The sequence below is a fragment of the Sciurus vulgaris genome, assembly GCF_902686455.1.
Source record: "Sciurus vulgaris genome assembly, chromosome: 7".
Classification (NCBI taxonomy): Eukaryota; Metazoa; Chordata; class Mammalia; order Rodentia; family Sciuridae; genus Sciurus; species Sciurus vulgaris.
Window position 1 is genome coordinate 145399725 of NC_136467.1, and position 25645 is coordinate 145425369.

At 37.1% G+C, this 25645-nt stretch overlaps 1 protein-coding gene across 2 annotated transcripts in view; it reads right to left on the reverse strand.

Moving 5' to 3' along the window:
* Nucleotides 1-630: 630 nt before the first annotated feature.
* The window catches only part of RANBP9 (RAN binding protein 9), an 89633-nt gene continuing 64618 nt past the window's right edge, over nt 631-25645 (reverse strand). The window contains exons 6-14 of one of the 2 annotated variants that reach the window (XM_079147309.1): nt 24838-25022; nt 21912-22024; nt 20642-20750; nt 19031-19221; nt 17275-17419; nt 13892-14013; nt 12189-12340; nt 5192-5303; nt 631-1623 (exon numbers count right to left, since the gene is read on the reverse strand). In XM_079147309.1, the coding sequence (XP_079003435.1) occupies nt 1493-1623; nt 5192-5303; nt 12189-12340; nt 13892-14013; nt 17275-17419; nt 19031-19221; nt 20642-20750; nt 21912-22024; nt 24838-25022 (1260 nt within the window). In that variant the 3' untranslated portion in view covers nt 631-1492. Of the gene's footprint in view, nt 1624-5191; nt 5304-12188; nt 12341-13843; nt 14014-17274; nt 17420-19030; nt 19222-20641; nt 20751-21911; nt 22025-24837; nt 25023-25645 lie in introns of those variants that run through there. The other variant, XM_079147310.1, reaches the window with a different exon arrangement.

The following is a 25645-nucleotide window of genomic DNA, read 5'->3' on the forward strand; positions in this document are numbered from 1 at the left end:
TTTAAATAATGTTTCCTTTGTTTTCTTAAATCCAAGCAACTGAACACAGGCAATGCCCACTTCAGTAAAGGCACCTCTTCCACCCCTACAGGCGGCGCATGGCAGGGTTGGCAGGGAGAGGGGGAGTGGTGGACCCATAGGAAGGTCTTTTCAAGCACCACTCCCAGGTGTTCTGGTGCTTTCGATGAGATTGGTTTTACAGAATACTGCTTTGCAATAATTCCTCAGGGAGTGAGAGAGAAGTAATTTTAAGAGTGTAAAATCTAAGCAGTCATCTGTTCTTAGAGAAGATTCAGCCTGTGTGTAGACAGTCAGCTGACACCTTTACCATACCAAAGGATCAGGGTGATCTGTTGAACAGCTTTTTAAAACAAACTTTTAAATAGTTTTGGGGTTTAACTGGCAAGTCTCACATGCCATGCTGTGATTGTTTGAAAACAATGAGGCTTCATTTCCTACTGTCTTTCTGCCATGTGCAATATAAGGTTTAATGCTAATCCAGGGCGACCAGTAAAGAAGGCAGTCTTGGGGGCAGAACTCAGAAGCAATAAAAACATCAACTGCCCTAATTCTACACTAACCTATAAGAAGTATACATGTACCTATACATAAACTCAATTGACACTGCAGTATCTGTAGAAGTAAATTTTTAATGGCTGGTTAATTATATCACTACATTTTTTATTGCAATATAGTACTCATTTAAGCACTTAAAAATGGAAGGTGTACAAAGATTAAATTAAGACACAGTAAATTGACTAAATATTTGGTTTTTATATAAATAAAGGTCATAACCACACTGTTGACATGTAATACTGTTATAATACAACAGTTAAACTTGTGAGTCTACAACAGAAGTCATCTGTAATTAAACAGGAAACAAAGTTGAAAAGACCATGTTAAAACAAAACTACTGGGACTAACAGGTCGGGATTGTAAGTAGCAACGAACATATTCACTCAGCTCCTGAGCATTTCAAGTTTTACAGTACACGTTAAAAATGATTCCTTCCATCAACACTATAGATTCAAACTGTCGATGTTTATGCATTTTGCAAGTTACACTGATTGAATGCTTATATGGGAGTGGGGGTCGGAACATCTCCCAATTTGAAGTTTACATCACCCACATGCTAACACAAACACAACTTGTTCCATTTCCTCTCCCCATCTCCTCCCCACAAAGAAGGCAGGACTTTTTGGTTTGTTTTAGGTAATTGTTTTAAAGGATTTCTGATGATCAATTTGAATGTCTGAAATTCAGTAATATTTAACTCTTAGACAACTAAGAGGTTAAAGATGGAAAATAATTTCTCCTAACACTAAGTTAGAAAATCATTTGCATCATGCTGTAAACTAGGAAGCAATGTAAAGCGACAAAAACCTGTCCCCAGTACATAATTAAAAAAATCTAAATTTCAAATCAGCCGAGCTGGTCTACTTCCTTGTTGACTATATGCCACAATGTAAGTGTGAGCTCTTGAAATGCATAGCTAATGTAGGTAGTCTTCCACTGTGGCAAATGCACAGGAGCCAATTCCTGATCGAGCCATCAGTCCTAGACACTGTGTGGCCTGTCCCATTGCTAGGGCAAGTGGAGGTTGCTTTGGCAGATTGTGGGTTTCTGAGGAAAAAGATTTAAAAATGGAAATCGCAGTTAGTGAGACATTTTAATAAACAACCAAGGAAATATCGTATTTCCTATCAATTATCTGCCTGTGTGGCTTCTGATAACCTCACCAGCAAAGGCAGAGCAATGCCTTGGATATACTGCTCTAAATGGTCTGGGTACTGGGTGACCAACTAAGAGAAAAACTTGCAAAATTGGGGTTTGAAAGTATCAGACACAAACTATTTTAATTCTACATTAACTATGTTGGGAACATAAACATCTGACATTTGGAGTGGGGAATAAGTAATATTTAGTATTTCTGCTCTACTTGACCAAAGTGGGTTGACATTAACCAAAAGCGGATGGGAGGAGAAGCAGATTTTCATTATGTTTCCAGTGATACCCACCTTGAGGAGACAAGATTCAGTTGAAGCTGCCTACCTGCCTCCAAAGCATAGTGGTAAGTGTTATTTGGGGTAATAGTGATATCAGAAAACAGAGCAAGGTCACTGTGTAACTATGGAGGGGTCAACTTAAAATTGATAGTTCAGACATTCTAAAAATTGGAAGTTTGTAGCGTGGTACATAACTACAAATTTGTCAGCTGCAGCAGAAATGCAGCTATTACCACATTTCATTCCTTGCCAGAGATGGAAAAGTAAATTAAAGGTAAAAGTAGCCTAACTCAGAAGCTGGTATTTCTCTGTATGGTGACAGTGTCCATATGTCATGGGGATTCTCAATTAGTAAAATTACTACCCTGTCATTGGCACAGTTGACTAGAAAGGGCAAAAACAGGGATACATAGCTGGTAAGGCCCCATACAGTTCACTCCCCTTGATTCAGAACTTGCAATAGGCTGGGCGCCACGGAGTACATGGCTTGGGAGGCTGAGGTAGAAGGATCTCGAGTTCAAAGCCAGCCTCAGCAACTTAGGCCCTGTCTCTGAATAAAATATTAAAAAGGGCTGGGTTAGTGGCTCAGTGATTAAGTACCTCTGGGTTTAATCCCTGGTACACCCCAACCCCAACCCCGCGTCAAAAAATACCCAACACTTGCACAATGGTCATGAGAGAAATCTTCCTAAAGGAATGAAGGGAAAAAAGCGAACTGAGGATGTAAAGGCACAAGGAAAAAGGAAACCACAATAAAAGTATACCAGAAAAGGTACACAGATCAGTGAGAAGATACTGTTCAAAATGTCTGTGGGTTAAGATTATTTAAAGTACTCATTTAATTAATATTGAAAAAGTTTTAAAAAATAACTCTTGAAGGTTAACAGGGAAAGATGTAACCGTGCTCAAATATATGCATTATGGGTACAGAATTAGTCTTATTTTGGCCAAGAGGGGCATCTTTAATTTTTTTGAACATAGGAAAATCTTAAGAATTACATATAAATACATATGCACTCTATATAGGAAAACCTATATATAGCAATATAAACATGCACAGCAATTTATAATCTGTCATTAATCATGTAGGAATTACACAGTTAATAAACTGAAGCACCCATTATAGCTGAACCTCTGTAATACAGCACAGTAAGATACACATCTCAGATAAGGTCCTGAAACAGTTTAACACTCAACAATGTAATTCCTTTGAGGAACCCAAGAAATAAGAAAATTGGTCATGTTTATCCGAAAAAATCTATCCAAGTTTGAGTCTTACCTAACAAATAGGTCTGCATGACCATCTATATAGTGTAGTGATTTCAAAAAGAATTACAGTCAATAATAGTTTTCCCTACAAAGCCACTAAGTACTCTTGTTTTTGCCAATAGAGCTAAGTGGATTTTGTATAACCAAAACACATTAACGAAAGACATTCACATGATTTACTATATACAAATTAACTTTTAAAAACTACTATAGGAAGGACACTACTCCTATTTCCAAACATCAGAGTTAGTCCTTAACAGATAAAGAATTAATGAACTTTATAATGGTCTGCCCGCCCCTTACAAAACAGTAACAGTTAAATGTGAGTACTGGAATTACCTCCTTTCCCCCCTGCCGGTGTCCTCCTGAAATGTGTGACTAGGAGCCCCCAACCCTAACACGGTTGATAGCTCAGGATAGACTTGTAACTGGACTGAAGTCAGTCCCATTTTGTCTGGACAATCAAGACTCTGGAAGTCAGATGAAAAAAAATCACTGTTCTCTAAATTACCTTTGAAGAGAACTGCCCCCAAATTAAAGGTTTGTATGTATACAATCAATCCTATATTTGGAAATATAAAGTGTGTAACAATTCATATAAAAAGTGTTTAGTACCTATATACTATGATCACACTACAGTAAGTTGTTCACAGAAACTGAAACCAATGGCAAATTTAAGTTATTTCCTGCATACCCCTGGCTATGCCGTGTTATTTAAATTGCTGTTTTTCCTCCTCATTTACCCTTTTTATCAGGTAAGGATAACTGAATTTGGTTAACTTAAATGCAAATATAATTTGACTCCAAGGGTTGGCGCTGACGGGACTCAAATCATCCGGAGGCCCTTTGTAAAGGCTTCCATCTTAAGCGGGTGGGGGATGTGCCCGGGCGGCCCACTGCAAACACCTCAAGGCAGAATGTGGGGATGTGGTGGTGGGGACACCAGCTAGGACTCCTGCCCACTGGAGCTCAGGCCTCACACCCTCATCTGCATTCTCCTTACACCTGCTCCATCAAAAACCTCCACTGCTTTCCTCAGGGTCCCCCTGCTCCCTTCTATCCTCAGTCTTCATTAACATCCTCAAATCCTTTCACAACAACCAAACAAATCCAGATACAATCAATTCACTAAACAAAATGTGTTGTAAGGGTCTGTCCCACCACAGACTCAGCACTTCCTCAACGGGGCTGCACCCTGTTCTCATCCGCTTCAATTTCAGCCCTTTTACTGCTCTAGTTCAGACTCTCACCATTTCCTGCAACTTTCACAACTCAGCCTGATGATTAGTCAGTCACAGAAACAGCAGGCCATCCTCCCACCAAGCCAGCATCCTCTCTCCATACTGAAGGAAGGGCTGCAGCCTACCCAGAGTGAGAATTTAACAGAATGCTGTCTTCCAATTGCCACCCTAAAAACGAGTGACAGAACACTTCACTGAAGAGTAGAAGAGGGGTGTATCTCTGATAGGGTAATATTTTGATTTAAACACAATGACTACCAACATACCTTACCCTAAAAATGAAGCACACATTTCATGGCTACCAGCAATGCTTACACACTTACACACACACACACACACACACACTTCTATTTTCTAAACATCCCAAGGTGTGCCCCAAGCTGTTTTTATTCCATAAGAATCCATGTAATCTAGACTTGAGATAAAGGAAGGTTTCTGTATTTAAAGGTAATTTTACATTTCAAAAACAAAGAAAACATTTCCCTTATGAATTTAGAAAATATAAATGTTGGGCTGGGGAGATAGCTCAGCTGGTAGAGTGCTTGCCTTGCAAGCACAAGGCCCTGAGTTCGATCCCCAGTACCGCAAAAAAAAAGAAAATATAAATGTTAGCATAAATATCCTCTCAAATATTCTGAGAACCTAGGTGAAATTGTGCTTTTTGGTCTTACTTACCTAATATTGCACTGTTAAGAGCTGAGCACACAGGTTCTCTCTGAATCGGGTCAAGCTGATTTCCAACTGGGCTACTCCAAGGATCTGAATATGCTAGTAAACTGAAAGCATCCTGTTGAAAACAAGCAGTTTGATTTTCAATTCAAATATTTCAACTGTTATGCTCACAATGGTTCCAAGCTGAAAGAGAGTTGAAATACTGCTTCAAGGCACTAGTCTACTATAATTCATGATCTTTAAACTCCCTTTTCCCTGTCTTGGATGCTATTTCTGAACCAATTATGCAGCAAAGCCTAATTCATTTTCATTTTTCTGGTGATCAGTCATTCTTGTGTTCCTCTCTGCCACGCTCCCCCATTCGTACAACATAAACAAAATGTTAAAACTAATCCCAAAAGAATGGGTTAATACTACTTAAAGCAGAGGTGAAGGCAGATGCTTTATCATTTGTTACCACTGATATGAATTTGACATTGAAAAATAGAGCCTCTGCCTGGGTTTTTTGTTTTGTTTCTGATTTGTAAACAGACGTGGGGACTGGGCACATCTCACTGGACTCCATTTTCTCAAACTTAGTAGTTGGGGGAAAAACACTAAACTGGTTCCCCTTCCGGTCTCATATACTCACTATTTCACACTAGTGAAGCCACCTGTCTTAAAACTTTAAAATAACTGACACAATCTTCCTTTCAAATAACTACTCTTCTTGTCTCCTCTGAGACATGTACTAGGATGGTTTCAGATGTTGGCTTCAAAACCAAGCTCCACCATCAACTCAGGCCTTGGCAAGTAACTCTCTAAGCGTCAGTTTCATCCCTGGTACAGTGGAGATTGCACAGAGCTGCTAATATTTCACAGAGTTGAATGAGAACTAGATGAAATTAGCAATGTTCTTCATTCCAATCCTTTAATAAATGACTGGGGAGGCGGGGGGGGGGAACATTAAAAAAACATGAATACAAGACACCTTTCCCAATTCAGTAAGCAAACATGGAGAGATGCTACAGAAACTGTAAACCTAAGAATCCAGGATGTAAGACTTTCAAAATGCTACTGAAGTTTCTGAAGAACACCATCTCCTAAATTCAGTTGCTCAAACCATCACTCTCATCATCCAATAGTACTCTAGCCGGTGTCTCTAACTTAAGCAGGAGAGGGGAAAGCGTCCTGAGCAGCTCTACTCTTGCCCTTTCTCATCCAAAGGGTTCTCCAGTGTGGATACTGAGAACAACCTATGAAGAAATCTGCAGTTCACCTGAGACTACACAAGAGAGGATACTCCGCCTCTAGGCAAACCTAGAAAGTTCTTTAAAGATAAAGATTCCTTACTATACTAATTTGAATTCCCTGCAGCTGCTCATAGGTGCTAAATAAGAGAAACACTCTTCCTATACCTGCTGATAATACGACCTCTTTCTAGTACTGAAGAGGTTCTGCACATCGCAGAGATGCTTGGTTCTATTTCCTGCCCTCCCTCCAATTCAAACTCACTGTGGAAAGAATACAGAATCCTCCATCCTGCTGAATGCATTATTTACAAAGACTTTGCCCAGGACCTAAATCACTCCCTTCCATCTGATGAGGTGTCATCCCAAAGTACAGACACATTTTAAAAGATACATTGAAGAATCTCTCTAAGGAATGATTGGTACATCAAATCTTCAAATGCTAAACTGTCCTCAGGGTTTAGATCCTGATGTGTCACCAAAAAGGTAAAACGACACAGTCAACACCATATCCTCTAGAATTTAAAACAAAAACTTAGAGAAAATAACTATAGTAATTTATTGTGCTATTAATACTGTGTGAGGTAATGCTTCAAGCACTAATGTGGATCATCTCATTTAATCCTTACAATCACCCTGCTGAGCTTTGTTTTATGCCCTCTTGATAGGGAAGCACACTGAGGCAGTGAGAGGTTAAGATCACACAGCTAATATTATACTGCTTTTAGTAATATGCAGTTCTCTTTTTTATTTACCAATGTGAGTATTAAGAAGAAAGAAATATAAAATTTTGCTCTTCTATTTTGTTGAACACAGCTTCCAGACACTGATGACCCACTCACTGCTTCAAGGAACTCAGTCTCATGGGGAAGGCAGACATTAAATAGATAACATGTAAACAAGTTAATAGAACAATAATGGTGACCCAGTAAAACAGGTTCAAAGTACTGGAAACAGGCCAAATGAAAGGAGAAAGACCTAGCTGGGCGCCATGATGCACGCTGTAATCCCAGAGACTCAGGAGGCCGAGGCAGGAGGATCTCAAATTCAAAGCCAGCCTCAGCACCTCAGCAAGGCCCTAAGCAACTCAGTAAGACTGTTTCTAAATAAAATATTTTTTAAAAAAGGGGGGGGGTGGGGATGTGGGTCCGTGGTTAAGCACCCTGAGTTCAATCCCCAGTACAAAAAAAAAAAGAGAGAGAGAGAGATAGCATGATTAAGAACCATGTGGTAAGACGTTAGCTCCTAAAGTCCCCCAAAGTCACACTAAACAGCTTGAAATCTTTTCAACAAGGTAAAGAGGTTTTAAGGAAAAGCGATGGGGATTAAACTTGATTTTGGAAGGATCACACAGCAACACTATGAAACATGACTTGGAAGTAGAATAAAACCATAAGAAAACAATACAATCTTTAACCAAAGGGGGGGAGGGGTTGTTTACACCATCAAGCTCCCAGTGTAAACATCTAGAACTTTATCTTTCTTTATAAAAGAAAATAAAACCCTGCTGTCATACTTAATTGGTGGTGTCAAGTGGAGAAACAGCTGAAGCAGAAAGCAAGGTGGCAGTGCCAGCAGGGCACACCCATCACCTGAGGTCAGCTGGCAGGAGGATTCTGGAGAGCAGCACAGCATGCATGGCAAGAGCCACAGACACTCACAGCCTGTTGCTCAATCATTTTATTTTTAGGACTTTATCTGGAGTCATTTTAAAGAAGCAACATAAAGATACATGTACAAAAGGAGTTTCTAAAGCATGTGACATTAAAGCAAATAAAAATCCAACAGCAATGCTTAAACTGACAGCAACACAATATTATGTAGCTATTTTAAAATACCTGCAAACAATGAATAGAAACCTGGAGAGAGCGTTTTTAGAATATAACCAATATAAAATACTGTCATTACAGTTCTAATTAGGTAAAACATATGTATATCAAAGATAAGGCATAAAACTGAAAATATCTGAAATATCGTGCCACTGTGAAATGTGTTTTATTTTAAAGAAAAAGGTATTATTTCCTCAGTGGAAATAATTTCTGAGAGAAATGTGACATCGTTTAGCTAGGATTCTCAAGCTGCAGGTGTACTAGCTTAAAATCTGGAGCAGTTTGTAAACGGGGGAAGTCTCACTGGATCTATTTCCGTCTCAGGTCTAGATTACAAGCTCCTTGAGGCTGGGCAGCTCGCTCAGCTCTGACTAGAGTGCCCACAGCCATGCCTCAAATAAGCAGCTGCTGAACGACCCAGTTTAGGCAGTTCTCCTGGGAGCCACTGGAGGAACCAGACAGTAAGGAACAAAAACAAGACAGGAAGAGGAACGGAAGATAAAAAACTGGAAGAAAAAAGGACAAGACAAAGAGCAGGCCCCCAGTGCTACAGGAACTGCCCACCCATTTCTACTTAGGTGGGCTACGCAGGAGCTGAAGCATGCCCCCTCCACATCTGCAAGGAAGTTAGACACAATTGTGCCCCCCTCCCCCAAGGCTGGGGATCCAACCCAGGCCCTCAAGTGCTCACCACTGCCCTCCACGCCCACCCCCTAATTTAGATAAATCTTACCTTCAACTTCAACTAAGTCTGTGTTGTAGTTATGTGCTGCATAAAGACATCTAGGCCGATGACAGACTACATATACAACAGTGGTCCCTAGGAGTGTAATGGAGCTGAAAATTTCCTAGAGACTAGTGACAGCATAGCTGATGTCAGGTTTCAGCACAATGCCTACTCCAGTCTGGGGGATGCTGGTGTTAGCAGACCTACTGCACTACACTCATATAACTAGATCACACTTGATAATACACCATACTTGATAATACATGACTACAAAGCAAGAGGCCACACCACATGCACACTGTATAGCCTAGGTGTACAGCAGAGGTCCACCATCGAGGTGTGTTTAAGTACACTCTATGATGTGACAACAAAATTGCCTAATATCACACTTCTTGGAACACAGTCATGTTGTTAAATGACCTGAATGTGTGTGATTCGTAAGTTTATGCAAATTCCTAAACATTTAAGAATTTAAAAAAAATACCATCACTTGTAGTCTGAAGGGAGAAGGGGGGATGATTTCTAAACCTCAACTATGACAAAATATGTCTTCAGACGCTCTTCTCCAGTCTTATTCTTTGACTCCTTATAAAGTGGGTCAGTTACTCATCCCTATGGGGATCAAGGTTAAATCTGAGGATTGAGAAGGAAGTCACTGAGAATATTAAGAAAGCCTCCTAAAGAGGTTAGGAGTTGCTCAGCAGTCAGAGGTGCAAAATCAAAGCCATACAGTCTTTGGGTAAAGATGAGTTACATTTTCACATAATTCAATGTATAATCAAGAAATATCTTTATGAATAGAGCCATATAAGAACATTTTCTGAGCTTCGTGCAAATTAGAATCAAAAACACAGTAAGCTGATGGAGTGTAATCAACTTTTCAAAGGTATCATGTAAATCACACCTTCCTTCACCCTGCTCAATTAGCATAAAGTTCTAACAGGACAATCAAGTCAGATGTATTAAAAAGTCCTAAGAATTCTTAAATGCATGTATAGTCCCAGACACCACTTAACACAAGTTCTCAAAATGTAGTCCTGGGACACACAGGTCCAAGAAGACCCTCTAAGGGGATCTATGAAGTTGAAATTACTTTCATAATGACACTAAAAATATTCTTTGCCTTTTCTACTGATATTCTCCCCTAACTACACAGTGGAGTTTTCCAGAGGCTATATGATGTATATCACAACAGATTCAGAAGTAGGTATGAGAATCCAGTTCATCTATTAAACCAAGCATTAAAGAGATTTGCAAAAAAAAAAAAAATATATATATATATATATATATATAAAGCAACACTACTACTCATTTTGGAGAGGGAAGATAGCTATTTTTCTTTAAAATGTTACTTATTTAATGAACTTACTGAAGAATGAATGACTAATTTCAACTTTAGAATTCAGAATCTAAATTTTAACTTTTTTTTTTTCTTTTCTTTGTACTGGGGAAAAGTCCCATTCATGCTAGGCGTGTTGGTTCACCCTATTTAAATTTAAAGAGACAGTTTGGAGTACTGAGTATTAACTCTAGGTCTTTGCATAGGCTAGGCAAATGCTCTACCTCTGAGGTATATCCACAGTCCTTTTTTATTTTGAGACAGCGTCTCACTAAAATTGCCCAGACTGGCCTCCAACTTGTGATGCTCCTGCCTCAACCTCCAAAGAAGCTGGAAACAAAGGCTTACACCACCAGGACCAGCTAATTTTAACTTTCCATGTGGTGAGTATCAATAGATGCAAACAACATAAACAAAACTCTTTGGGAATTCTTAATTTTCAAAGGATTCAGGCACCAAAAAGATTAAGAGCCCTTTCCTAAAATATTCTCAGTACCTAGCAAAGAAATACTGTTTCCCAAACAGATACTTTTAGACACCTAAAACAATAGAGACAAAGTGTTAGGTTTCCTCTTAGCACTCTTGATTTCAGGAAAAGTTCCATAGTGTTGTACAATGATGCATATTGGTACATTAGAGGCATACACATTAGAAAAATATTTACAAGTGGGAGGGGAGAGTTAGTAAACACACATTCTAACCTTAAGAAAAATCTCAAACTTCAATTCCATTATACATCAATTCCTTTTTTATTTAGCATTTTAAAAAATCGTAATTTCGCTTTTTTGGTGGGGACGGGGAGTAGCTCAGGGTCCCCCATAGAAATAGAACTTACGTGCTACACAGTAGATGAAGTACCAACCCTGGTGAATACTCTTCTTGTACCTCAGCACAAGACTGTGCACCTTTAACTAGAGGTGGCGTTACATGAGGCCCTTCACCCATCCTAGCCAGGGCAGCACTGGTATGTGTACACGGGGGTACACAGGGGCACACAGGGGCCACTGTGCAGGTAGGAGATCTGCTGTCATTGATTTTTTGCAAGGGTATCAAACCAAGAGCAACTAGACACTGCCCACTGTCACTCTCAGGTGAGGTCAGGAGAGGTGGGCAGGGGCTTGACCTGCCCTTTCCTACCATCGAAGCATCATTTCAAAGGCATTACATGCATCTCCCTTTTTCAAAGGTCTGCAGGTGGTGTGGCAGGGGGAGGGGAGGTGTCCTTCTAAAACCTTCAGCAGGAAATGTTTAGCAAAAAATCAACATTTAAAAATCCATAACATGCTCACAATTAACTACAATTTGACTTCAGTAGAAAACTCCTCCATCTTGAACTGATACACAAACTGATTTAACTTACCAAACTAGTTAGTTTATTCCATTCACTGCCCATCGTGGACATTAACCCACAAAAGACTTTAAAATGTAATTTAACTACTCTGGCCATGAAAGATGACTTCACTAATCCCCATAAAAATGAAAAACATGCATTGTATATTCAATTCACTAAAACCCTCAGAAAAATGTTTACTCGAATAATACAATTATAGTTTTATTGGTACACTCACATTTCTCTTAGTAACTCCATCAACTGTATAGCTGAGAAAATAAAACAGAATTAATAAAGTACGCTGACCAAGGCGCACAGCACTGACATAGTAGAACTGGGACTTGGCCCCTTTTTTTTGCCTGAAGACTAGTGCTCTTCTCAGTAGGTCAGAGCTGCTTATTCCCATCAAAGGTTTCACCATCAAATGGACAAGGAGCAGGTCCAAGTTCCCCGACCAGAATTCCTAGCATACTCTTGATGTTTTACAAAACTGCATCTTAGCACCTGTGACCCAGTCACCATTTTTCCCAGGGAAAGCACGCTCACCTTCAGCATCTTCTTATTCGCTGTGTTCTTGCCGCACTCTCTCCTCAGCTGCTCACTCATTGCCTGCAGTTCTCGTCCAAAATGGATCATTCTCTCTATGGCGGCCTGACTTCCACCACACAACTGGCGTCTCAACTGACTTGAATCAACTTCTGTAAGCAAAACAAGCAAGTATTTTACTACCTATAGTGAACAATGAAGAAACTAATATAAAATTTTAATAACATTTGGTATATTCATTTAATAATTACTTCCTAATATTTCACCTAAATATTCATTTTTAAGTTTAATATGGAAGTTTGCACCTAAAAGGTGTACTTTATTTGGGTCTCAAGGGTCTGAGATCCAATACACAGCCTGCCAAATGAGTCAGGTGACAACCCTTGCTAAGTGCAGTGCAGCTCAGTGGCAGAGCACTAGCTTAGTGATCACGAGTCCAGCACTTCCATCCCCAGCACCACAAAAAAAAAAAATAAATAACAACAACAACAACAAAAGATCTTTTTAAAGTTAAGTGCAAAATCTCTACAACTCTATTAAAGCAACATTAAAAAAAGGAAAAATACATATATAGTAACTGCCTCTCGGGCTGCTATAACTGACAGAACAGAAATGGAATAAAATATTTGTGGAAGCTAAGACTAAATGACTGGAAATAAAAACACAGAAGAGACCATGTTTTAGTAATAAGTAAAAGGATGGCTCACACTACTAGAAAATATTTTTATATATATTAATGATTACCAATGATCAATAATAGAATCATAAGTCACTAATAACTATGTCATTAATATGATGATGGCTAACATTCAGCAAGTACTTTGTGTTTTTAGCCTTTCACAGAATGACTCATTTACTCTTCACAGGGACCTATAATATAGTTTTTATTTTACTCATTTTAGAGATGAAGAAACTGAAGCACAGTCTTTGTGCAAGGTCAAACAGCTAGTAAGTGGCAGTTGCAGACATCAAAGCTATGTAATCTGGCTCTAGAATTCTTGTTCTTCATCACTATGTTTGAATTACTCTTTGGAGGTAGAGGTTACCAATATGTAACAGCAAAACTAGGCTACCTTTTTAACAACTGGAATATATACCTTTTAATCAATCTTGAAATACTAAGAAATATAATGTTGTTATGAAATTCCAACAAATAATTTATAAACGCCAACAATTTTCACTGGGCATTTGATGAGAACGTATGCTGCTGGCTTAACTTTAAGCTACTACGTACTACATACTACATAAATCATCAACAAAATAAATTATGCATACAAATTTATCTTTGGGTCCTACATTCACCCTTCTATGTGCCAGGCAAGTGCTGCACACACACAGTTGCATTAAATGAATTTAAGAAAGTGTTTAATTAAAATTTATAACATCATCCTACTCATTTGCCTTATTAGCTTCACCGAAATAAGTGCAAAATTTTTCCATATCTCCAACCTTAAACATCCTAGTGGCTCTGAATTCTTTCAGCTCATTCTCCTGCATTAAGGAGAGCACTGAGGTCAGAGTTGGCAGACAGCTGCCTGGCACTTTGGAGGAAACAAAAGCACCTCCACTCTCTCAAGAAAGCTTAAGTTAGTCATTTACTCTTTAAATTTGGCTTATGCTCATCATCTGTGAATCAGTACAAGTAAAAACATAACCTTGTAGCCATCATTTTTATTAAAAATGTAACAAATATCACTGCAGACCCATTTCGGTGTCACACTCTTCCATTTCGTGGTCATGTTTAGAGCTACCATTTAGGAAACCATTGGATGAAGTTTCTCCAACTCCATTGGAGTAGTGATCTGTTTCCATGTCTACATCATTACTGAAAATGAAAAAACAAACCTAATTTTAGAAATATCATATTTGCAGCTTTGTTTAAAATCAATTACCACTCAACTACACAGCCTGTGTAAACTAACTTTAAAAGGCAATAACAATCTGGAAAGAAGGTTTTTAGTTAAACACCGAATGGATTCAAAGCCAAACACATAGCTGACTTTTAAGAGATTCATACCCCTGGAGATAAATGAGGGAAAAACAGGTGGATGTGCACAAGTGCAGTGATCCTGTGACTACAACACATGGAATAGTCATACTGTGGCACCATACTTCTGTTTTTCAAACTCAGATCTGCACTGCCTTGTCCAACTCCTGCCCCAGCATCGCCCCAGCCAGCCCTCTCCCCTGCTCCCAGCACTCATCTCCAGCACATTAAGGGACAAACTAATGCACCCCACCCCTGGAGCCACTGTACTTCTTTCCTGCCCTCATCTTCAATCTGCTTCTAGAATGTTTTTTAAATCTTAATGTTTAAGAGTCTTTGTCAATACTATTCAAAAATTCTCAAAGGTAAATGATACTTCAAAAAACAAATGGTTTAGAAAACTGTTATATACACTTATTAATGTCAAAATTAACCCCACTATTATGTATAACTATCATGCACTAAAATTAATTTACAAATAATAAATTTAAAAAACTTCTCAGTTCTATCTGCTCCCAGCCTTTCGGCTTTACCACTGTTTCTCTCCCACAGGCTAGATGAGTAGCCAATGGTTCTAACGTACCACTGAGTCTCCATTTTTGCTCTTTTGAGTTGGGGGGGTCTAACCATGTTGCCCAGACTAGTCAAACTCGCAAACCTGCTTCCACCTCCCACATAGCTGATGTTTCTGATTTTCATTCGTCCCACACTGAATGAAATAACCACACCTGGACATGCTCTAGTTGTCAATGCATGCCTTTCAGACTCACCCGTACTCTCACAAGCAAAAATCAATATCTAATCTTTTAAGATTCCTCCTCTGAAGATCTAGGTAATAGTTTCACAACCCAGAGGTAAATAATTGATGAAAATTTAGGAAATGTTTAAATAAAAAATGATTTTTACCATTATAAAAGCAATATATGTTCATTTACAAAATAAAACAAGTGTAGATATAATCACTAGTTAATATAGATATGACATTCACCTTGGGGTGAGTGTGTGTGTGTATATGTGAGTGTGTGTATGAGAGAGAGAGAGAGACTTGTGTGTGCGGGTGCTGCTGTGTGTGAAGTCTGTAAGGTAAAGACAGATTTGGGGAGAAGGGGACAATGGTTCTAGGACTCCATATCAGAATTAATCAATCAGAAATGTTTATTATCTTGACAAACTGAGAAATAAGAAATAAAAATTTCAAAATAATGTTTAACTTAATGAAAATACTACGTGGCTTTTAATGATTATAATAGCATACTAAATCTTTCATTTACTTAAAATTCTTGGACAATTCAATTTAACTTTTGAGAGGCATTCATTCATTTACACACATTTGAGAGCCTCTGAGGCAAGCTCACATTAGGTACTAAGGATAAACACAAAAGCCTCTGCCCTTCAATAGCAAACGGCCTATACAAAGCTTGTGAAGTTAGCCTAGTAGAGTGCTCGTGATTGGGACCGTGGTGCATGTCCATCACAACAGTGATACAACATATGGGGGCTAGGGGTTCCTAGAACCAGTGAGGTTGAGTTTTGCAGCGTGAACAGAAGTTACAATGGAGGGAGGGTGGGCAAGGGGAAGAGCATTTCAGATGGTGGGAGCCACAGGGGAAAAGCACAAGTTTATAAGCCCTAAGTCCTGGGAAGCAGCGTCAGTTCTTCAACTCACTACCTATGAATCATTGACCTTCATAAGAAAAAGTAATATGCTTTGATTTTCAGCTCTACATCTGTAAAATGGTTTAAACAGTTAATACTACCTTTGTCTACTTAACAATACTGTTGAAGGAAAATCATTACCAACTACAAAATAACTCTTACTGTGTAACAGTATAAGGCAGCTCAAACCTTTACTTGCCTTCCCTTCTCTACCACCACCCAGGAGGATGCGACGTTGTCACCCTTCCCTTAAGCTGAACTCAGGTAATAACAGGTCTATTTAGCAACTTCCTGCCATGAGGAGAGTATTTAAGAGAAAAACTGACTGCGATCTTACCATCAAAGGCCAAACTCTCTATTAACAATAAAGTACCAATTATAAAGCATGTAAGGTTTAATATTTAAAATTTCCATTCATAATTTACCATATTTTAATTATTATTGTTATTAACTCTACTGTGAAAGATCACCCTGACCTTCTCAGCAAAAGTCCCTTTTTGTTTTGTTTTGTCTTCTGCCACTTTTATGGCCCTCTATTATAACCTTATTGCATAATACTACTACTTTTATAAATTTTTGTCACTGTGATAGATAACCCAGAAATTTTTATTAATCTTCAAATTTTCAAATACTGATTTTTTAATCATATTTCCTATAAGATTCCAACTAAAAATTACATTCTCTCCTTCAATAAGAAATGCTATCCTGATAAACATTCCCCTAAAATGCAATGTGACCAACTAGTTCAAGTTATAAGGCTATATCAATATCAAACTGCTTCAGATGCTGATAATTAGGATGAATGCACAAGAATTTGGTTCTGCACATTCATATTCAATTTAAATGATTACATTTCATGGAATTTTAGGATCTATGAATATCAAACCTGAGTATGCAAAGGTTCATAGTATATTGGTAAGAGATGTATCTTCTTTCAAAGCTTCACAGGTACCTAACAGACTGGTACCCAGAAGGTCTTCAATACTACTGTCAAGCTACCGTCTACTGTATGATTTAACTATCTGCTGTGTGCAAGCTTCTTAAAGAAAGACTTTCAAAATAAACATTTTGCCAAGAAAACCCACAGAGAAAAATCAAGGTGTAAATTTATCTTATGTTAACATCAGAGGTTAAGTATACTATTCATTTCTTAATTTCAAAGCAACAAATGGAATTTTTGTGGTGATCTGTATAGAATGGCAGGAAGAGGATCCACAGTCTGTCCTTATAACCTCACTAGAGGGAAGAAGTTGTAGAAAAAGGAAGTAATGTAAAAAGCAAATGTACATTTAGGAAACAAATACTTTGAGGAAATGCCTCCCTACTTTTCTATTTTCCGGAAACTTGAAAATTCCCAGGCCCTAAATGAGTCATATAAATTCTTTCAAAATCGTTAACAATGACATTTATAAATTGGTTGTTTAAAACGCAAAAGCTACCTACCTGGTGAAGTTATTAACTTGTTGTGACCTTGACATATTTACACTGTTCAGTTCTGGTACATTCAGATTGGATGACTGGTGTTTACTATGGCAATATGATTGATGTGCTTTATTTGATATTACACCATTACTACAGCTTTCAAAACCTGGAAGGAACGGAGCAAAAAAATTGGTACCATATGGAAATGGAAACAAACAATAACATTAATTAGGCTGCAAGTAATGTCCCCATATTAGATTTTGTATTAAGACTTTTCAGATATAAGAAAGTCAATGGATTACTTAAATAGTAAACAGTTTCTTTGAGGGCATTAAAAACATTTCATTGTATGCTATAATTATTATCTCCTCTAACATTTCTTATTTATGGATCTTATTTAATCCTCACAATCTCCATGAGGGCACTATTCTTGTGCATTGCTTAACAACAGGAATACACTGGGAGTAACATGCTACTGGGCAAAGTTGTCCTCATGCTAACATCAAAGTGTATGTATGATACACATAGGCTATATGATAATAGTGTATTGCTCCTCCTCTAAGAACCTGGATAGAATTTTGCTGTACTAAATACTGAAGGCAATTACAACACTTGTGTATCTAGACATAAAAAAGATACAGTAAAAATATCATTCAATGGGAATTTTTCAGCTCCATTAAAATCTCATGGGACCACTGTCATATACACAGCTTGTCAGTAACTGAAAGAAACATTGTTACATGACATAGTCCCATCATCCCCATTAGACATGAGTGCACCGAGGTTCAGAGTCTGTCCAAGCCTTAAGTAACTGTATGATGTTCAAAAGGGGTAGTGGTAGAGGATACAGACATAGGAATCATCCTCACTGTGCAGGATGATGAGGTCAACAAGCTGAGAGGTATTAATACAGGAAGAGTACATACTGATTCCAAGAAAGGTAAATGTACAGAAGGAAGGGAACATGCTGGGAAACACAGAATTAAAGAGACAAGCCAAGAGCCAGGAGTGGTGGCACACTCCTATATCCCAGCAGCTCAGGAGGCTGAGGCAGGAGGATCACAAGTTCAAAGCCAGCCTCAGCAACATCAAGGTGCTAAGCAACTCAGTGAGACCCTATCTTTAAATAAAATACAAAATAGGGCTGGGGGTGTGGCTCAGTGGTTCAGTGCCCCTGAGTTCAATCTCCAGTACCTACCTCCCCACCCAAAAAGAGACAAGCAAAGAGAAGAATAATAAGGGTTAGTCATAAACATGCAGATGTCATAAAAGCCAAGGAAGAAGAGAATTTCAATGAAGAGAACACCAAAACCCACAGAGTGAAGGACCGGCAAGCTGAAAAAGGGAGAGGAGAATATGGACTGTGGAGCGAGCAGACCTCAAGACAACAGCTGGGGGAGAACTGAGGGAAAGACGCCAGCCTAGGTTTGATAAGCAATGGCCTGAGATACCACAACCAGATCACCTCTAAAGTCAGATTTTATTAAAACACACTGTTATCTTCTCATTACTTGACAACTCATGTTCAATGCTGACATTTGCATATGAAAACCTACTACTACACAGTTCTCAGAAACACCTGTTCTATAGGTTACTTTTTTGTACTGGATAACATATGAATTTGGATCTACAATTTTCATCCAAAATGCCTGGAGATCAAATATATATATAACTGCACAATATCCACACAGAAAACATCCAGATTTTTTAAAAAAAAATTTTTGGAGGGGTGCTTAAAATTATAAAAAAGGGTGAAAGTTTCAATGTTGAATCTCACCAGAAAAATGTGCAGTACTTCCTTTGCCTGATGCTAAATTGTGGATATTCATTCCGTGGCTGGGACTCATGCTTGGACTACTAAAAGGTCGAGGACTAACAGGGTAACTGTCTTGAGATTTTGGACTTCGGCCTCCCAAACATCGTACTTCACTATCTGTACCATTCACCATTTCTATAAATTGACGCACTCTAAAAGAAAGAAGAAAGACTTAGACAAAATCTTCAAATAGCATTTTGTTTATGTAACAGTAATTTCTGAAAATAATTTAAAGCTTCTATTTATCAATAAGTTCGGTCTTTCACCCAAAATCACAGTACAGTGTAAAAGACATTACAATAATACTATTCCCTTTAATCAAGATAAAAAAAAAAAAAAAAAAAAAATGAAAGCCTATCTGCAGCTGTAATAAATAAAACGGATACCACTGCTAAACCTAAAAATAATTTAATAACATTTGTACTTGGTAGCAAATCAGTCGGTGCCTAAGAGCATGACTTTATGTACAGCAGATCCAGGCACAGCATAGACTAGACTTGAAATCTTACATTTAATAACATCTGATTTTTTAAAATAAATACTCATAAAACCAACAAAACACCAAATTATGGTGGCTAGTATTCAAAAAACAGAAAATAGTTGTTGGTGGGGATATAAATTTAAAACCTTGTGCACTGCGGGTGGGAATATAAAAAGATGCATCTAGGAGGAAAAACAGTTTTTCAAAATGTCAAACAGAAATACCAGATGACCTGGGTATATAACCAAAAGAAGTGAAAGCCCTTGCTCACTCACACAGATATTTATGCACCTATGTTCACAGCAGAATTATTCACAATAGCCAAGAGATAGAAGCAACCCAGTGTCCATCAACAGATCAACGGACAAATAAGGAGTATATCCACATAATGGAATATTGTTCAGCTTTTAAAAGGAAGGGAATTCTGCACCTGCCTCAATATGTAAAAGTCTTGAGGACATTACACTAAGTGACTAAGCCAGTCAAAATGATAAATACTATATGAAGGATCTAAGTGGGGAGGGAAGAATGGAGAAGTTAGTGTTTAATGAGCCAAGTTTCAATTTAGGAAGATGAGAAAGTTCTAGAGATACAGGGGGTGGGGGCAGCTGCATAAAAATGTAAACATATAAAGGTACACAACTGTATTCTTTTAAAATGGCAAAAAATAGTAGAAGTTATGTATATTTTACCACAATTTTTAAAAATTCCCGAAAGAGTTACTATAAGGTACTTTTAAGGAGGAAAAGACACCCATCTTCTAAACAAGATTTTCACATTTTTAAATATAGAAACAGAATGATAAAAGAACAAACAACAAAAATGCCATCTGTTTAGAGGTTAATATACAAGTGGGATGGAGACAGGGGACTCGGGACTGAATCTAGGGACTCGCACAAGCTCAGCAAGAGTTCTACCACTGAGCTGTACTCCAAGTCCCCAAAAGTGTTAATATCTTATTCACTACTATAAAACAAATATTTTAAAGACAAAATAAAAATTTAAATATGCCAGCATGACAATGGTTTTAATTACAATAACATACAAATATGTATAATCATAAATATAACAAGGTTATTTTAAAAACTCACTTTAATGTGAAAAGGAGATTAGGATTTCTTTCAAGTAAACTTGGGTATAACTGTTGTGTTGTTTCAATGGCTTCTCCCATTCTTCCTGCTAACACCAATTTCTGAATTCCTATTCAGAAAAAGAAAGCAGAACATTAAGTTCTACAAGAATAGAAACATAAGCTTAGTGGAGTCTCAGGAAAAAGAAAATAAGAATGAGCAAAAAAAAAAAAAAAAGAAAAGAAAAGAAAAAAAACTTTATAAATTATTATTAATTTCTATTTTTCTAAAATAAGTTTCCATTAAGCAATTCGAAGTTTCAAACACATTTTAAAAAATAAAAAAACAAGTATCTTCACAACTATTTTTAAAAACTGATAAACTAGCATGTAAGAAAAGCACCTATTAAACAATACTTAAGATTCAAACAGTAAGATTTAGAAGACTATGTTGTTAAATAATTAATATTTAAAATGTCTTATGGAACCTTTTAAACCCAGGACTAAAAGAATGTGAGGATTTGAAAAAGATCTTAATTGAACAGACACTTGCCCAACATTCACTAGACATTAAACTAGACATTGAGGATACAAAATGAGTATGCCATCACCTCTGTCCGACAGAGCTTTATTAAGGTAGCGAGAAAAACAAGTGTACAACACAATGTCATCAGTGTTATTACAGCACTCTGACCCATACAAAACAATCCTTAAAAAGATTGTTTTCATCCACCACGATCTTGCTCATCAAGTCGGGCGGGCCCACCATGATGGAAGACAACACTGGCTTTAGATGGCTAAGTGTGGGCCAGTTATCAGGCTGACCTGCTCTACTGCTTAAAACAGGCCCTACAGCTCTGGCCAGTATGAGGACCTAAGGAATAAATACTTGTGATCAATACTATCTTAAAATTAGATAGCAATTTAAGTTCAAGAATATTTTAATTTCTTTTACCTGTTTCATCAGGTCTACTTTTAAGTGTTTTTTTAAAAGGCTTTTTATTAAATGTTTCCTGAAAACTTTAGAAAAATTTTTTTCAAAATAAGACATTTCTTATGAAAAATTTCTCCAAAATCATCTCTATACACTTAGAATTCTAACACAGGCCTATGTGAATTTTTATAGCCAATTTTCAAAAGTGTGCATGAAAACTAATTTCAGAGGCATCCATTTCAAATTATATTTTTAAAATCCTGAACTAAAAAAAAAAAAAAAAAAAAATCAATTTCTAAAAACCAAGTCTATAATTCAAAAACAAGTATTAGCCATGCACCACAGACAGTGTCCTTACTTTGTCTATTCTTAATGGAAGCTAATTCTTCTAGAACCGTCTGGTCTGTAGATCTGGCAAAGGCCTCTGCTGTGGCACAGTACCCATGGTGGACTAAATAAGATGAAACCATTCTTAAAATAAAAAGAAGAAACATACATCTTTTAGTGAAGAGAATACATCCTTCATACTATAATTTACATCAACGACATTTACTCTGGTGTTACAAAATGAATCTATTTCCTCCTTGAAAGAGTTAAGGCTTTACGAAACTAACTTGAATGTCCGTTGAAAAAATATCGCTGTACTCTAGTCATGCATATTTCAAAAAAAGATCATAGCAAACAGTATATTGAGACTCTAAATAGAAAATAACAGACATACTGTTATTCTGGAGTTCAACTATGTTCTTTACCCGCCAGTGAAATGACACCGGATCACAAGGTGCAAACAGAAGACATGCTAATTAAGGCAAATCAAGAAAAACAAAGTCTATGAAGGTACTACTAATCACTGAGAAATCAGTTTTCTAATGTTGCATAAATTATGGTTTTACACAGGAAATCAATTATTCAAGTATCACTTAAGAAATGACATACTGGGTAAGATTTAAAAGTTTATTTTTAAAAGCCATCAAGCGGTCAAAACATGTACTTACATCTACCCACAAAATATACTTAGAAACAGTAACAGTCAATCAAAACCTAGTATCTGTTAAACCTGATTCATCCTGATACTACTAAGGGCCAGTTAGGGAACTGGTGGGAGGCACTGGAATAGGGAAAAGCAGCAACAGGGAAAGGATCGCTAAAGAACAAATTTTCATCTTACTTTAATTCAACTGCTCAAATTAAGGAAAATGGAACCTCTTAAAATGGATTTCTTGAGTGTTCATGGTATCAATTTTGTAAATATAATAATAATCCAGGGTTGGGGAGATTGACTATAGAATTAAGGCATATATTTCTTCTACTACTGTCCTGCATGATACTCAGTGGCAACCACTTTTAGAGCAATAATGTTGCAATCCACACTGGCTCCAGTTCATTGGTGACTATGGGATTCTGACTCAGGGCTGTCTGTTCTTTCAATAGTGCTGGACAAAGACACTAGTGTTCAGGCTCTGTAACACACATGATAATAGCTCTAGGACAGATGCCTGCTTTCAGAATCATCATCAAGTGTCCCAATCACTCACTGCCTCCTCCAAAAAATCCCCAAAGAATTTTATTAGAGTTTTAAATTTAAAAGAATGTTAAAAGCAACCAGAAGGACACAATTAGCAAGAATTGTGTCAGACTGATATTTGAAGGTTTGTTATTTTCATGGCCTAGATTATATAATGAAGATGGTTTTTAAATTTAATGGCTATGCCAGGTGCAATGGTGCATGCCTATAATCTGAGGCAGGAGGATCCCAAGTTCAAAGCCAGCCTCAGCAACTTAACAAGGCCCTAAACAACTTAGTGAGACCCTGGCTTAATCCTGGCTACTTAGAAAACGAGGCAGGAGGATCACAAGTTCAAGGCTGGCCTCAAGCAACTTAGCAAGACCCTGTCTCAAAATTAAAAAAAACAAAACAAAAAACAAAAAAAAAAAAAAAACAAAAAGGCTCAGTGGTAAAGTGGTGAAGTGCCTCTGGATTCAATTGCCAATACAGAAACAAACAAACAATAACAACAAAAAATTAACACCATCCAGGTGGTCATTTCTAGCTCTTTGGCAAAAGTATAGTCTAAAAAGTTGACTGTCATAGGAATTTTATTTTCCTGCTAACTTCTATAATAGAATTCTACTTGTTTTTTATAAGCAAAACAAAAATAAAACCTCTTTAATAAACAGGTTGAAAATTTGTGGCAAGTATTTGTATAATTCCATTTCTTCATAGTTGTAATTTGACACTTATTTGTGCTCTGCTGTTGGGTGTCCTCCACCATTAGTATTAATGAATTCTGATTATTTATATACTGAATTTGAGAACCCTAACTCCATAGTCACTGCTCCATGGCCTTCATTCACTTTGTCTAGTTCTCAATGTTTAGTAATAGTTTATACAAGTAAGCATTAAAATCTCCTAGTAAGATTTTAAAAAATTCCTTTAGATAGAGGCCTTTGGTTAAATTCTTCTATGAGGTATAGGAACAATCATGAAATCCATAAATCTAAATGCTAATAAATATTTAGCAAAAGGGATTCTAGTAACCAAAAATAGCGGGTATTACTCTTACAGAGTAAACCAAACACTGGAAATTTTAGCCAAATCCTGAAACAAAATGTATACATGTGCATTCCAATATACTCTGTGTGTGTTGTGTGTGTGTATGTGCACGCACTTTAATGGGGATTGAACCCAGGGGTGCTCTACCACTGAGCTACATCCCTACCCCTTTTTTATTTTGGTACAGGGTCTTGCTAAGTTGCTGAGGCTGGCCTTGATCTTAATGCTCCTGCCTGAGCCTCCAGTCACACCTGGTTTCCAATACATTTTGATGGTAAGAATGGGAAAACAATTATTTTCCCCTTGTAAATGTAAAACACTACTGAATAAACAAGTTAACATCTAAAAACCAAAGATCCTGAATTGTGAGATCTAGATTATCCCTCTGAATTTACCATTTAACATCAACATCATTAAAAGCTGAATTACATAACCCACAGAAATCATGAAAGATTTGTTATTAAGGTTAACAAATTAACTTAATTTGTTAATAGGTGACCCAGTGTCATGCCATCAAATTAATCCAAAGTGAAACATCATTCTGGATTTATAATTAAATCAACATTTTAAAATTTTGTTTAAAGAGGTGAAATAAAAAATATTTTGAGAGATTTAAATATAATCAATAATATATTGGAACAATCAGAGTTTAAATTAGATTTAAAAGCTGTCATGAATACCTAAAGAATAAATATCTTACAAATCTGAATTCCCAGCTCTTCCCTCTTACTTTTGTATCATAGTCTGCCATTCTCCTTCTCGATCTCCAATAGGAAAACGGTCTATCTGAGCCTGTATTTTGGTTCTCCATTCTCGCATGTAGTCTTCTATATCAAACACAAACGGATGTTGCCCAAAATTGGCATCAACCACTTCTCCTGGTGTCTGAAGCCCCACAGTTGGATACAAATTTGGCTGTAAGACAATATATTTTATTAAAAATCTACCCAGTTTATATTAAAAATTTATTCTTTTAATTCTATCTTTCAAAGAACAGACCAAATTTACTTCATGAAATATTTAAAGTCCCAATCAAAATATTAGCAGAGAAAAACTAAAACAAATATAAAATACATTATGTATTGGATGAAAATGTATCACTTCCTGCAATCTAATTAATCATCAAGGAAAATACAACCAAAATATGGATTTTTATTTATTCAGGAACCATGTTATATTACACCATGTGACACTGAATTCATGTGAAGATACAATTCTTATTCTCTGTAGATACAATTCTTAATCTCTGTAACTACTACACTACTACTGTGTAGTAGTTATAGAGATTAAAATACACAGATAATTTAGAGGTTTACCTCAGCTGTATAAAATACATTTCTACAAACTGCATACTAAAACTAGGTCCCATAAAAGTACTACCCTAACTAGTCATATACTATTTTAAATTTATTTCTTTCATTGACCTATACATTTGGGAGGCCTGTCTTCACAAAGGGAAGCTGATAAGAACTTAACTGTAAGCACAACCGTAGGGATTTTTATAGGAAAATTTAAATGTACACATTTCAAGGGAGGAA